At 40.6% G+C, this 16513-nt stretch overlaps 1 protein-coding gene across 1 annotated transcript in view; it reads right to left on the bottom strand.

Annotated features, from left to right (window-relative positions):
- Positions 1 to 8527, bottom strand: part of LOC139760448 (glutamate receptor-like) — a 107274-nt gene extending 98747 nt beyond the window's left edge. The window contains exon 1 of the mRNA XM_071683685.1: positions 7745 to 8527. Coding sequence (XP_071539786.1) covers positions 7745 to 7889 — 145 coding nt within the window. The 5' untranslated portion in view covers positions 7890 to 8527. The remainder of the gene's footprint in view (positions 1 to 7744) is intronic.
- Positions 8528 to 16513: the final 7986 nt, after the last annotated feature.

The following is a 16513-nucleotide window of genomic DNA, read 5'->3' as shown; positions in this document are numbered from 1 at the left end:
ACTCTATCATATGCCTTCTCCAGATCCATAAATGCTACATACAAATCCATTTGCTTTTCTAAGTATTTCTCACATCCATTTTTCAAAGCAAATACCTGATCCACACATCCTCTTCCACTTCTGAAACCACACTGCTCTTCCCCAATCTGATGCTCTGTACATGCCTTCACCCTCTCAATCAATACCCTCCCATATGATTTCCCAGTAATACTCAACAAACTTATACCTCTGGAATTTGAGCACTCACTTATATCCCCTTTGCCTTTGTACAACGGCGCTATGCAAGCATTCCGCCAATCCTCAGGCACCTTACCATGAATCACACATACATTAAATAACCTCACAAACTAGTCAACAATACAGTCATTCCTTTTATAATAAATTTCACTGCAATACCATCCAAACTTGCTGCCTTGCCGGCTTTCATCTTCCACAAAGCTTTTACTACCTCTTCTCTGTTTACCAAATCATTCTCCCTAACCCTCTCACTTTGCACACTACCTCGACCAAAACACCCTATATCTGCCACTAAATCATCAAACACATTTAACCCTTTACCCTTGAGCTTCGTTTCACTCAGAGCCAAAACATCCAGGCTCCTTTCCTCAAACATACTATCTATCTCTCCTTTTTTTCTCATCTTGTTTACATCCACACACATTTAGACATCCCAATCTGAGCCTTCGAGGAGGATGAACACTCGCCACGTGACTCCTTCTGTTTCCCCTTTTTGAAAGTTGAAATACAAGGAGGGGAGGGTTTCCAGCCCCCCCCGCTCCCGTCCCCTTTAGTCGCCTTCTACAACACGCGAGGAATGCTTGTTAAGTATATTTCTCCCCTAATCCCAAGGATAAATATATATGTAAATATATATATATATATATATATATATATATATATATATATATATATATATATATATATATATATATATATATATATATATTATCCCTGGGGTTAGGGGAGAAAGAATACTTCCCACGTATTCCCTGCGTGTCGTAGAAGGCGACTAAAAGGGGAGGGAGCGGGTGGCTGGAAATCCTCCCCTCTCTTTTTTTTTTTTTTTCCAAAAGAAGGAACAGAGAAGGGGGCCAGGTTAGGATGTTCCCTCAAAGGCCCAGTCCTCTGTTCTTAACGCTACCTCGCTAACACGGGAAATGGCGAATAGTTTGAAAAAAAAAAAAAAAAAAAATATATATATATATATATATATATATATATATATATATATATATATATATATATATATATATATATATATATATATATATATAGTACCAGGAGAGACTGAGTACAGAATGGAAAAAGGTGAGAACAATGGAAGTAAGGGGAGTGGGGGAGGAATGGGATGTATTTAGGGAATCAGTGATGGATTGCGCAAAAGATGCTTGTGGCATGAGAAGAGTGGGAGGTGGGTTGATTAGAAAGGGTAGTGAGTGGTGGGATGAAGAAGTAAGAGTATTAGTGATTGAGAAGAGAGAGGCATTTGGACGATTTTTGCAGGGAAAAAATGAAATTGAGTGGGAGATGTATAAAAGAAAGAGACAGAAGGTCAAGAGAAAGATGCAAGAGATGAAAAAAAGGGCAAATGAGAGTTGGGGTGAGAGAGTATCTTTAAATTTTAGGGAGAATAAAAAGATGTTCTGGAAGGAGGTAAATAAAGTGCGTAAGACAAGGGAGCAAATGGGAACTTCGGTGAAGGGCGCAAGTGGGGAGGTGATAACAAGTAGTGGTGATGTGAGAAGGAGATGGAGTGAGTATTTTGAAGGTTTGTTGAATGTGTTTGATGATAGAGTGGCAGATATAGGGTGTTTTGGTCGAGGTGGTGTGCAAAGTGAGAGGGTTAGGGAAAATGATTTGGTAAACAGAGAAGAGGTAGTGAAAGCTTTGCGGAAGATGAAAGCCGGCAAGGCAGCAGGTTTGGATGGTATTGCAGTGGAATTTATTAAAAAAGGGGGTGACTGTATTGTTGACTGGTTGGTAAGGTTATTTAATGTATGTATGACTCATGGTGAGGTGCCTGAGGATTGGCGGAATGCGTGCATAGTGCCATTGTACAAAGGCAAAGGGGATAAGAGTGAGTGCTCAAATTACAGAGGTATAAGTTTGTTGAGTATTCCTGGTAAATTATATGGGAGGGTATTGATTGAGAGGGTGAAGGCATGTACAGAGCATCAGATTGGGGAAGAGCAGTGTGGTTTCAGAAGTGGTAGAGGATGTGTGGATCAGGTGTTTGCTTTGAAGAATGTATGTGAGAAATACTTAGAAAAGCAAATGGATTTGTATGTAGCATTTATGGATCTGGAGAAGGCATATGATAGAGTTGATAGAGATGCTCTGTGGAAGGTATTAAGAATATATGGTGTGGGAGGCAAGTTGTTAGAAGCAGTGAAAAGTTTTTATCGAGGATGTAAGGCATGTGTACGTGTAGGAAGAGAGGAAAGTGATTGGTTCTCAGTGAATGTAGGTTTGCGGCAGGGGTGTGTGATGTCTCCATGGTTGTTTAATTTGTTTATGGATGGGGTTGTTAGGGAGGTAAATGCAAGAGTTTTGGAAAGAGGGGCAAGTATGAAGTCTGTTGGGGATGAGAGAGCTTGGGAAGTGAGTCAGTTGTTGTTCGCTGATGATACAGCGCTGGTGGCTGATTCATGTGAGAAACTGCAGAAGCTGGTGACTGAGTTTGGAAAAGTGTGTGGAAGAAGAAAGTTAAGAGTAAATGTGAATAAGAGCAAGGTTATTAGGTACAGTAGGGTTGAGGGTCAAGTCAATTGGGAGGTGAGTTTGAATGGAGAAAAACTGGAGGAAGTGAAGTGTTTTAGATATCTGGGAGTGAATCTGGCAGCGGATGGAACCATGGAAGCGGAAGTGGATCATAGGGTGGGGGAGGGGGCGAAAATCCTGGGGGCTTTGAAGAATGTGTGGAAGTCGAGAACATTATCTCGGAAAGCAAAAATGGGTATGTTTGAAGGAATAGTGGTTCCAAGAATGTTGTATGGTTGCGAGGCGTGGGCTATGGATAGAGTTGTGCGCAGGAGGATGGATGTGCTGGAAATGAGATGTTTGAGGACAATGTGTGGTGTGAGGTGGTTTGATCGAGTGAGTAACGTAAGGGTAAGAGAGATGTGTGGAAATAAAAAGAGCGTGGTTGAGAGAGCAGAAGAGGGTGTTTTGAAGTGGTTTGGGCACATGGAGAGGATGAGTGAGGAAAGATTGACCAAGAGGATATATGTGTCAGAGGTGGAGGGAACAAGGAGAAGAGGGAGACCAAATTGGAGGTGGAAAGATGGAATGAAAAAGATTTTGTGTGATCGGGGCCCGAACATGCAGGAGGGTGAAAGGAGGGCAAGGAATAGAGTGAATTGGAGCGATGTGGTATACCGGGGTTGACGTGCTGTCAGTGGATTGAAGCAGGGCATGTGAAGTGTCTGGGGTAAACCATGGAAAGCTGTGTAGGTATGTATATTTGCGTGTGTGGACGTATGTATATACATGTGTATGGGGGGGGGGTGGTTGGGCCATTTCTTTCGTCTGTTTGCTTGCGCTACCTCGCAAACGCGGGAGACAGCGACAAAGTATAATAAAAAAAAAAAAAATAATATATATATATATATATATATATATGCGCCCTTCACTGAAGTTCCCATTTGCTCCCTTGTCTTACGCACCCTATTTACCTCCTTCCAGAACATCTTTTTATTCTCCCTAAAATTTAATGATACTCTCTCACCCCAACTCTCATTTGCCCTTTTTTTCACCTCTTGCACCTTTCTCTTGACCTCCTGTCTCTTTCTTTTATACTTCTCCCACTCAATTGCATTTTTTCCCTGCAAAAATCGTCCAAATGCCTCTCTCTTCTCTTTCACTAATACTCTTACTTCTTCATCCCACCACTCACTACCCTTTCTAAACAGCCCACCTCCCACTCTTCTCATGCCACAAGCATCTTTTGCGCAATCCATCACTGATTCCCTAAATACATCCCATTCCTCCCCCACTTCTTTCACACACTTTACCAAACTCAGTCACCAGCTTCTGCAGTTTCTCATATGAATCAGCCACCAGCGCTGTATCATCAGCGAACAACAACTGACTCACTTCCCAAGCTCTCTCATCCCCAACAGACTTCATACTTGCCCCTCTTTCCAAAACTCTTGCATTTACCTCCCTAACAACCCCATCCATAAACAAATCAAACAACCATGGAGACATCACACACCCCTGCCGCAAACCTACATTCACTGAGAACCAATCACTTTCCTCTCTTCCTACACGTACACATGCCATACATCCTCGATAAAAACTTTTCACTGCTTCTAACAACTTGCCTCCCACACCATATATTCTTAATACCTTCCACATAGCATCTCTATCAACTCTATCATATGCCTTCTCCAGATCCATAAATGCTACATACAAATCCATTTGCTTTTCTAAGTATTTCTCACATATTCTTCAAAGCAAACACCTGATCCACACATCCTCTACCACTTCTGAAACCACACTGCTCTTCCCCAATCTGATGCTCTGTACATGCTTTCACCCTCTCAATCAATACCCTCCCATATAATTTACCAGGAATACTCAACAAACTTATACCTCTGTAATTTGAGCACTCACTCTTATCCCCTTTGCCTTTGTACAATGGCACTATGCACGCATTCCGCCAATCCTCAGGCACCTCACCATGAGTCATACATACATTAAATAACCTTACCAACCAGTCAATAATACAGTCACCCCTTTTTTTAATAAATTCCACTGCAATACCATCCAAACCTGCTGCCCTGCCGGCTTTCATCTTCCGCAAAGCTTTTACTACCTCCTTTCTGTTTACCAAATCATTTCCCCTAACCCTCTCACTTTGCACACCACCTCGACCAAAACACCCTGTATCTGCCACTCTATCATCAAACACATTCAATAAACCTTCAAAATACTCACTCCATCTCCTTCTCACATCACCACTACTTGTTATCACCTCCCCATTTGCACCCTTCACTGAAGTTCCCATTTGCTCCCTTGTCTTACGCACTTTATTTACCAAATCATTTTCCCAAACCCTCTCACTTTGCACACCACCTCGACCAAAACACCCTATATCTGTCACTCTATCATCAAACACATTTAACAAACCTTCAAAATGCTCACTCCATCTCCTTCTCACATCACCACTACTTGTTATCACCTCCCCATTTGCGCCCTTTACTAAAGTTCCCATTTGCTCCCTTGTCTTACGCACTTTATTTACCTCCTTCCAGAACATCTTTTTATTCTCCCTAAAATATATATATATATATATATATATATATATATATATATATATATATATATATATATATATATATATATATATATATATATATATATATATATATATATATATATATATATATATATATATATATATATATATATATATATATATATATATATATATATATATATATAATATATATATATATATATATATATATATATATATATATATATATATATATATATATATATATATATATATATATATATATATATATATATATATATATATATATATATATATATATATATATATATATGTATATATATATATATATATATATATATATATATATATATATATATATATCCTCCTCGAAGGCTCAGACTGGGGTGTCTAAATGTGTGTGATGTAACCAAGATGTGAAAAAAGGAGAGACAGGTAGTATGTTTGAGGAAAGAAACCTGGATGTTTTGGCTCTGACTGAAACGAGGCTCAAGGGTAAAGGGGAAGAGTGGTTTGGGAATGTCTTGGGAGTAAAGTCAGGGGTTAGTGAGAGAACAAGAGCAAGGGGAAGGAGTAGCAGTACTCCTGAAACAGGAGTTGTTGGAGTATGAGATAGAATGTAAGAAAGTAAATTCTAAATTAATATGGGTAAAACTGAAAGTTGATCGAGAAAGATGGGTGATTATTGGTGCATATGCACCTGGGCATGAGAAGAAAGTGTTTTGGGAGCAGCTGAATGAGTGTGTTAGTGGTTTTGATGCACGAGACCGGGTTATAGTGATGGGTGATTTGAATGCAAAGGTGAGTAATGTGGCAGTTGAGGGAATAATTGGTATACATGGGATGTTCAGTGTTGTAAATGGAAATGGTGAAGAGCTTGTAGATTTATGTGCTGAAAAAGGACTGGTGATTGGGAATACCTGGTTTAAAAAGCGAGATATACATAAGTATACGTATGTAAGTAGGAGAGATGGCCAGAGAGCGTTATTGGATTACGTGTTAATTGACAGGCGCGCGAAAGAGAGACTTTTGGATGTTAATGTGCTGAGAGGTGCAACTGGAGGGATGTCTGATCATTATCTTGTGGAGGCTAAGGTGAAGATTTGTATGGGTTTTCAGAAAAGAAGAGTGAATGTTGGGGTGAAGAGGGTGGTGAGAGTAAGTGAGCTTGGGAAGGAGACTTGTGTGAGGAAGTACCAGGAGAGACTTAGTACAGAATGGAAAAAGGTGAGAACAATGAAAGTAAGGGGAGTGGGGTAGGAATGGGATGTATTTAGGGAATCAGTGATGGATTGCGCAAAAGATGCTTGTGGCATGAGAAGAGTGGGAGGTGGGTTGATTAGAAAGGGTAGTGAGTGGTGGGATGAAGAAGTAAGATTATTAGTGAACGAGAAGAGAGAGGCATTTGAACGATTTTTGAAGGGAAAAATTGCAATTGAGTGGGAGATGTATAAAAGAAAGAGACAGGAGGTCAAGAGAAAGGTGCAAGAGGTGAAAAAGAGGGCAAATGAGAGTTGGGGTGAGAGAGTATCATTAAATTTTAGGGAGAATAAAAAGATGTTCTGGAAGTTTGGGCACATGGAGAGAATGAGTGAGGAAAGATTGACCAAGAGGATATATATGTCGGAGGTGGAGGGAATGAGGAGAAGTGGGAGACCAAATTGGAGGTGGAAAGATGGAGTGAAAAAGATTTTGTGTGATCGGGGCCTGAACATGCGGGAGGGTGAAAGGAGAGCAAGGAATAGAGTGAATTGGATCGATGTGGTATACCGGGGTTGACGTGCTGTCAGTGGATTGAATCAGGGCATGTGAAGCGTCTGGGTTAAACCATGGAAAGCTGTGTAGGTATGTATATTTGCGTGTGTGGACGTATGTATATACATGTGTATGGGGGTGGGTTGGGCCATTTCTTTCGTCTGTTTCCTTGCGCTACCTCGCAAACGCGGGAGACAGCGACAAAGCAAAAAAAAAAAAAAATATATATATATATATATATATATATATATATATATATATATTATTATTATTTTTTTATAATATAAAATAATATAATATAATATAATATAATATAAATATAATATAATATAATATAAAAAAAAAATATATACATATATATATATATATATATATATATATATATATATGGGAAAATACTATTAATGCAGTGTAAGTGCTATACGAAACAAGAAACTAACTGGATAATGTATAAACATGTGGTACGAGTAAAGATGCATATTTCTGTTTTGGAATTAAACTGAGTCATAGTGATCACAGATTCATTAAACGCAAAATGGCAGTGCATCAGTTTTCAGAATTAGAGTAACGCTACAGCAACTGCGTGTGGCAATTATCACAGACTCTCACAGATCGTGCTGAGGAAGGAAGAGGCATGGTATTGTCACTACAACTGTCGGAAAAAATGAAGAAACGTAAACACTATTAAACAGAAGAAACACATTCATGCAAGTGCCCGTCTATTACCTTCCTCATGGGATCCTTTCCTTAGCCATGTATTAACGGATGATTTCAGATGTTTCTGGTTGTCGACTGTGATACACAACATATGGATGGTGTTGCGTAGACTAGTGTGCCGGGTGATGGCTCTCACTGCTGCACTTCCTCCCATCACCACTACAGGAGCTTCTGGCTCCAGCCACAACCTCGATGATTCCAGGAACCTGGAATGTGTCTCTCACATAAGCCCACTTTATATTTGAGTTATTCTTTATCATTATACTCTGAGTAACGTAAGAAATCATCTGAAAATAAAAAAGTGTGAACTACAGATTGGAAATGCCTGGAGCATTTGAGTAAAATGTAGTTCCACTACGAACACCTAAAGCGTGCCGTGCATATATGGAAATGCTTTTCTGCTTTTCTTCGTGAAAGACAGACAGAAAAGATGAAAAGAAAGTCAGTATGAACCAGAGATTGGAAAATGGAAAAAAATAGTCCACCCTCAACCCAGCTGCATAAAGAACATATTAACCGGTAGACATGTTCAGCTTAAGCTCAGGTAAAAACGAAAATGACTGAGAAGTAATTTCATGATTAGTCCCTGTACCTTGTATGAACACAAATTTCCTAAACATCACTCATAAGAGAAGATAATTTTCAGAACATGTGAAAGTCTCACTACTTGAACCCGGTTGCGTGACAGGGAACCACCATCTAATGTGTGACCATCATGAGAAAAGCATTATAAGACTCAGAAATACATCAGAATGCGATCCTTTCAGGGACAGCACTACTGCATTTCCATTAAGATCCCCCTCCTAGCCAGGACAAATACATGCAAACGTTGTTTAAGATCAAAGGAAGGAGACCAGAGAGAAAACGAATAATTTTCCGTTATTTCCTGTCGTGGCCGACATAGCACGGGAAATACATGTTAGAAAGGCTATTGCTAATGAAAGATATAGTTAAAGAAAAAGTAGAAATTATCGGGGCTTCGCTGATATTAATTGACCTTAGGTAAAAGAACGAAGGTTATATGAAGAGGGAAGACAAAAGGAGAGAATTGCACAGCTTAATTGGTCGAGTGAAGCATGAGATATCATAACGGCCAATCCTCAAATGTCCGTTTTCCACAGAGAAAAAGAGGGAAGAAGCTGTCATACGCGTGCCTCGGGTCCAAGTCTTGTTGTTGCGGCGGCACATAAAGGCAGCTAACGAGAACAGCGGCCAAAATCTTACCAGTAAAACATAGCTTTGTACGGATAGGGAAGGTTGAAGGAATGTGATGTTAGAAAATTAATGAGACAGAAGGCATTTGATTCCATTCCAGTTAAAAGAGAGGTGGAAAATAGGTACCCCAGATGTGTGAACAACACTCTATTCTTGGATGAATAAAACCACTGGGGATTTGAAACAGATGCGCACAAGAAAACATAATTACCTATACAACACTCCCAGTTTTATGGAAGCAGACTGTTGATGTTGACTACGCCTGGTTTCCAGGACAAAGTGGAGGATATGGCTATGCCCAACATATTCATATTATTGCACAGTTGAACTTTGGTGTTTCGGAAATGAACGGAGGGAAACGGATGACAGATAGATATATAGGAAGACAATAAGTCTAGTACAATCACATTCAACAAGATTACTGGTTTCCCACTCAGAGATGCTGAACAGGTCCGAAAAGAGCGAAGAAATACGTTCAATACGAGAAAGAGAACGAGTTTTAAAGGAAAGGGCGAAGGGAAAATGACTTGAAAAGTATATAAAGTGGAAATGCGAACATAAGAATGAATAGAAAAGAAAATGCAAGAGATATTTCATGAAAAGAAGTCGAAACATGATACCCCAAACACCTTAGGACATGAGGATGTACAATATGGACAATAGAATGGTTTTCAAGATATATGGTGTCAATCATTTTCCGTTTCAAAAAGCACCAGATACAATTTCAATGAATGGCAAATTCCGTTTCAATTCGTTATTAACCTAAAACATCCCCAGTGCCATGATAATGTGAGGATGAAGCCTGTAACTTTTCCACCATGAGCTAGACAGATATTCAGAAAGTCTGAGCAGATCGCTGCACTTGTGACCAACTACAGCAACCTAGTCATCCCCTCAGCAATATTGACTGCTACACGAGTAAAAACAACTGAATAGTGATTAAGATGTATTTAGATGCCGCATAGTACCTAGATTAGTGTTGTCAACTGGAGCACTCGACAATGTACACAAGCGCTTCGCGAGAGAGGAAGGAACTGTGTCACTGTGGAAATAAGACCAGAGACGAGGACCAGAGGACTGAACCCTCGCTCATCACCAGTGTTAACAAGTGATGGAGGACTGGACCCTCGATCATCACCAATGTTAACAAGCGATGATAGGCCGGACCCTCGATCATCACCAGTGTTAACAAGTGATGATAGGCCTGGACCCTCGCTCATCACCAGTGTTAACAAGTGAAGGTGGACTAGACCTTCGCTCATCATCAGTATTAGCAAGTGATTGTAGGTCGGACCTTTGCTCATTACCAGTGTTCACAAGTGAGATAAGTGAAGTGGTAACACCAGTCACCCACAAGGACGCATGACAAGCATAATTTCTTTGTTAGTTTGTCATATTTCATGATATGATATTTTCGAACTCGCTTTTGCATTTTCTTATTATATTACGGCTATTGACAGAAAAAGATCAACTTTCTATACGAGAAGATTGCTCAATGTCCTAGTAACAAGCACTTCACAAGGTCTTCTGATCTATGCACATTATCTGTTGGAGCTGGAGTACATTAGTAATGCGATGGATTAGGAGGGGGTAGATTTGGTGTCATGACTATTATGATTACGATCTACCACATTCTTACTTCTGATGGCAATGGAGAAAGGTAGGCTTCTGATAGACTGTTCGATGAATTAAATGGAACTGGTGATGGAAGGGAGGATGGCTTTGCAACTCTTTTAGATATTACTGAAAAGGTAATTTTCTTTTGAAAGAAGCCCTGCAAATCCAAGAAAATTTTCTTGATGTCATAAGCTAACTACTAATCCAAAGACTTTGAACCTCCATCCATTGAATTTCGTTCTTCCTGGCATAGGAAATAAAATCCAATTTCGAGAGATGTAATCCAAGAAACAATGCTGGTGGCAGCCTGTACATTACTGACCGTCACTTATCACAAGAAAACATACATGACATCAACTGGCCGGCAGGTAAAATTCCATATTCAGGAAGTAACTGTACTTATCCGAACGAGACCTTTCGCAAGAAATGAAAAAAGAATAGAAAATCACCGTACTTTCCGGAATTCGAAAAGCATACTGTTCACTGATAAGAATTTTTATAGCATGCAAGATATCAACATGTTATAATCACTGGCACTTACAAAAGAATACATATAAGCACCATATGTGTTACCTGGATACGAGACTGTTGTCCTGGCCCATATGTAGAATGAAGGCCCGGCAGTTGGTGCTGGTGTCTCCCCACAGACCCTGCAGGAGGTGATCTTGGGTTGGCTGGTCCTGGGAGAACAGTGATCCTAATTCTACAACGACACTCGCTTGATTCGCAGCCGCCAGTCGTCTAAATAAGAAGTCATATACAGAGCACCAGATTGGGGAGGAGCAGTGTGGTTTCAGAAGCGGTAGAGGATGTGTGGATCAGGTGTTTGCTTTGAAGAATGTGTGTGAGAAATACTCAGAAAAACTGATAGATTTGTATGTAGCACTTATGAATCTGGAGAAGGCGTATAATAGGGTTGATAGCGATGCTTTGTGGAAGGTTTTAGGAGAATATGGTGTGCAAAGTAAGTTGCTAGAAGCAGTGAAAAGTTTTTACCAAGGATGTAAGGCATGTATACGAGCGTGAAGAGAGAAGAGTAACTGGTTCCCAGAGAACGTCGGTTTGCGGCAGGGGTGCGTGATGGTTGTTTAATTTGGTTATGGATGGGGTTCTAAGGGAGGTGAATGCAAGAGTTTTGGAGAGAAGGGCGAGTATACAGTCTGTTCTGGATGAGAGGGCTTGGGAAGTGAGTCAGTTGTTGTTCGCTGATGATACAACACTGGTAGCTGATTCGGGTGAAAAATGCGGAGGTTGGTGACTGAGTTTGGTAAAATGTGTGAAAGGAGAAAGTTGAGAGTAAATGTGAATAAGAGCAAGGTTATTAAGTTCAGTAGGGTTGAGGGGCAAGTTAACTGGGAGGTAAGTTTAGATGGAGAAAAACTGGAGGAAGTGAGGTGTTTTAGATATCTGAGAGTGGACTTAGCAGCGGATGGAACCATGGAAGCGGAAGTGAGTCACAGGGTGGGGGAGGGGGCGGAGGTTATGGGAGCGTTGAAGAATGTTGGAAGGCGAGAACGTTATCTCGGAGAGAAAAAATGGGTACTTTTGAAGGAATAGTGATTCCAACAATGTTATATGGTTGCGAGGCATGGGCTATAGATAGGGCTGTGTGGAGAAGGGTGGCTGTGTTGGAAATTAAATGTTTGAGGACAACATGTGGTGTGAGGTGGTTTGATCAAGCAAGTAATGAAAGGGTAAGAGGGATGTCTGGTAATAAAAAGAGTGTGGGTGAGAGAGCAGAAAACGGTGTGTTAAAATGGTTTGGACATATAGAGAGAATGTGTGAGGAAAGATTGGCGAAGAGGATATATGTGTCAGAAGCGGAGGGAACGAAGAGAAGCAGGAGACCAAACTGGAGATGAGAGGATAGCGTGAAAATGATTTTGAGCGATCGGGGCCTGAAAATCCAGGAGGCTGGAAGGAATGCAAGGAATAGTCTCAATAGGAGCGATGTGTTATACCTGGGTCGACGTGCTGTCAATTAATTGGACCAGGGAATGAGAAGCGCCTGGGGTAAGCCATAGAAAGCTTTGTGGGACCTGGATTTCGAAAGGGAGCTTTGGTTTCGGTGCATTACACATGAGATCTAGAGACTGAGTATGAACGAATTTGGTCTTTTAGTCTTTTTCTGGCACTACCTTGCTAGTAGAGGAGGGGGATGCTGTTTTCTAAGTGGTGGTTTGGTGACGAGAATGGATGAAGGCAGCAAGTATTATTATGTACGTATATAGATATGCATATATATATATATATATATATATATATATATATATATATATATATATATATATATATATATATATATATATATATATATATATATATATATATATATATATATATATATATTTATATTTATATATATATATATATATATATATATTATAATATAAATATAAAATAATAAAAATATATATATATCTTTTTTTTTCAAAACTATTCGCCATTTCCCGCATTAGCGAGGTAGCGTTAAGAACAGAGGGGGGGGCCCTTTTGGGAGGAATACCCTCACGGGGCCCAAATTCTCTGTTCCTTTTTTTGGAAAATTAAAAAAAAATCCGAGAGGGGAGGATTTCCAGCCCCCCGTCCCTCCCCTTTTAGTCGCCTTTTCCCCGGCCGCAGGGAATCGGGAAGTATTCTAATCCCCTACCCCAAAGGGATAATATAAAATATTTTTAAATATATATATATATAATAAAATATATATAATATATATATATATATATATAATATATATATATTATATATATATATTGATAAAATATATTATATGTTCCCTCCCTTGTCTTACGCACCCTATTTACCTCCTTCCAGAACATCTTTTTTTTCTCCATAAAATTTACTGATAGTCTCTACCCAACCTAAATTTGCCCTTTTTTTCACCACTTGCACCTTTCTCTTGACCCCTGTCCGTTCTTTTTATATTTTTCTCCCACTAATTGCATTTTTTTCCCGGCAAAAAATCGCCAGTTTCCCCCTCTTTTTCTTTCACTAAACCTTACTTTTTCATCCCACCCCACTACCCTTTCTAAACAGCCCACCTCCCACTCTTCTCATGCCACAAAGCATCTTTTGCCCCAATCCCTCACTGATTCCCTAAATACATCCCATTCCCCCCAAATCCCCTTACTTCCAAATTTTTTTCACCTTTTTCCATTCCCGGGACACAGTCTCTCCCGATACCCTTTTCACAGGCCCTTCCCCAAACCACTTTCTCGCACCTCCTCTTCACCCCAACATTCACTCTTCTTTGCTGAAAACCCAACAATCTTTACCTTAGCCTCCACAAGATAATGGGTCAGACATCCCTCCAGTTGCACCTCTCAGCACATTGACACCAAAAGTCTCCTTTCGCACGCCGGGCAATTAACACGTAATCCAATAAAGCCCCCCTTGGCCCCTCTTTTCCTACTTTCATAAGTATACTTAGTATAAACTCGCTTTAAACCAGGTATGCCCCAATCATCAGTCCTTCAGCACATAAACACAAGCTCTCCAAACCCTTCCATTTACAACATGAAACCCCATGCATACCAATTATTCCCAACGCCAAAATTACTCACCGGGCATTCAATCACCCCACTATAACCCTGTCCCTTGGATCAAAACCCCCTAACACACTTTACTCAGTGCTCCAAAACACTTGCCCCCTCTTTACTTCTCCAGGCCCCGGTGCAAAGGGACCAAAACACCCACCTCTCCCATCAATTTCAATTTTAAACCCCTATTAAACGAGAATTTACTTTCTACATACACAACCCACAATTTCCTGTTTCAGGGGGAAATTTCACTCCTTCCCTTTCTCTTGCCCCACTAACCCCGGGCTCACTCCCCAGACATTTCCAAACCACTCTTCCCTTTACCCTTGAAACTTTGTTTCACCAGAGCCAAACACCGGGTTTCCTTTCCCAACATACACCTATCTCTCCTTTTTTTTCAATCTTGGTTAAAATCCCCACACATTTAGGCACCCCACTCTGAGCCCGAGGAGGATGGGGGCCTCCCCGCGTGACTCCTTCTTTTGGGCCCATTAGAAAGTTAATCAAAGGAGGGGGGATTTTTCCCGGGCCCCCGCTCCCGTCCCCTCTAGTCGCTTTCTACGCACGCGAGGAATACGTGGGAAAATATTCTTTCAAACCCCATCCCAGGGATAATATATATATATATATTATACTCACACACACACATCACACAAACACACACGCACACACACACACACACACACACTACACCACACACACACCACACACAACACACACACACACTAACAATGAAAAAATGTAAACAATTTAGAAATCAAACTTTTAGCTTGCAATGAATGAAAAAATGAACGTCACATAAGGGTTCAACCTCTGGCTATGGAAAAGGAAATGTAAAATTTTATCACAAAACGCCAATAGCATTTCCATCAATTTCACCACTGAACAAAAGCCTTCAAGGGCGAAGCTACTTTGCGTAAGACAAGGGAGCAAATGGGAACTTCGTGAAGGGCGCAAATGGGGAGGTGATAAAAAGGAGTGGGATAGTGAGAAGGAGATGGATGATATTGAAGGTTTGTTGAATGTGTCTGATGACAGAGTGGCAATATAGGGGGTTTGGGTCGAGGTGGTGGAAAAGGGTGAGAGGGTTAGGGAAAATGATTTGGTAAAAGAGAAGAGGTAGTAAAAGGCTTTGCGGAAGATGAAAGCCGGCAAGGCAGAGGTTTGATGGATTGCAGGGGAATTTATTAAAAAAGGGGTGACGATTGTTGACGGGTTTGGTAAGGTTATTATGTATGTATGACTCATGGTGAGGGGGGCCGGAGGATTGGCGGGGGGGCGGCATAGTGCCATTGTAAAGGGCAAGGGGATAAGAGTGAGTGCTCAAATTACAGAGGTATAATTTGTTGAGTATTCCGGAAATTTTTAGGGAGAGGTTTTGGGATGGAGAGGGTGAAGGCATGTACAGAGAAATCAGATTTGGGAAGAGCAGTGTGGTTTCAAAAAGGGGTAGAGGATGTGTGGACAGGTGTTTGCTTTGAAAATGTTGTGAGAAACTTAGAAAAGCAAATGGTTTTGTATGTAGCATTTATGGTCGGGAGAAGCATATATAGAGTTGATAGAGATGCCTGTGGAAGGTATAAAAAATAATGGTGGGGGGGAGGCAAGTTGTTAAAGCAGTGAAAAGTTTTATCGAGGATGAAAGGGATGTGTACTGTAGGAAGAGAGGAAAGTGATTGGTTTCATTTAAAATGTGGGGTTTGCGGCAGGGGTGTGTGATGTCTCCAGGGTTTGGGTTTTAATTTTGTTTATGGAGGGGGTTGTTAGGGAGGTAAATGCAAGAGTCTTGGAAAGAGGGGCAAGATGAAGCCCTGTTGGGGATGAGAGGGGTTGGGAAGGAGTCAGTTGTTGTTTGCTGATGATACAGCGTTGGGCGGATTCATGTGAGAAACTGCAGAAGCTGGTGACGGAGTTTGTAAAGTGTGTGGAAGAAGAAAGTTAAAGTAAATGTGAATAAGACAAGGTTATTAAAGGTCAGTAGGGGTTTTTTAGGGTCAAGTCAATTGGGAGGTGATTTGAATGGAAGAAAAACGGAGGAAGTGAAGTTTTTAGATATCTGGGGGTGGATCTGTCAGCGGAGGGAAACCATGGAAGCGGAAGTGGATCATAGGGTGGGGGAGGGGGCGAAAATTCTGGGGGCCTTGAAGAATGTGTGGAGGGCGAGAACATTATCTCGGAAAGCAAAAATGGGTTGTTTTTTAAGGATAGGGGTTCCAAAATGTTGTATGGTTGCGAGACGTGGGGTATGGATAGAGTTGTGGCAGGAGGATGGGATGTGGGGGGAAATGAGGTGTTTGAGGACAATATGTGGGTAGGTTTGGTTATCGAGTAATAAGTACAGGGAAGAGAGATAGGTGGAAATAAAAAGGTGTGGTTGAGAGAGCAGAAGAGGGTGTTTTGAAATGGG

The sequence above is a fragment of the Panulirus ornatus genome, chromosome 37 (genome assembly GCF_036320965.1).
Source record: "Panulirus ornatus isolate Po-2019 chromosome 37, ASM3632096v1, whole genome shotgun sequence".
Taxonomy (NCBI): Eukaryota; Metazoa; Arthropoda; class Malacostraca; order Decapoda; family Palinuridae; genus Panulirus; species Panulirus ornatus.
Note: the sequence above shows the minus strand (reverse complement) of the source record. Positions and strands in the feature narration are given on the sequence as shown.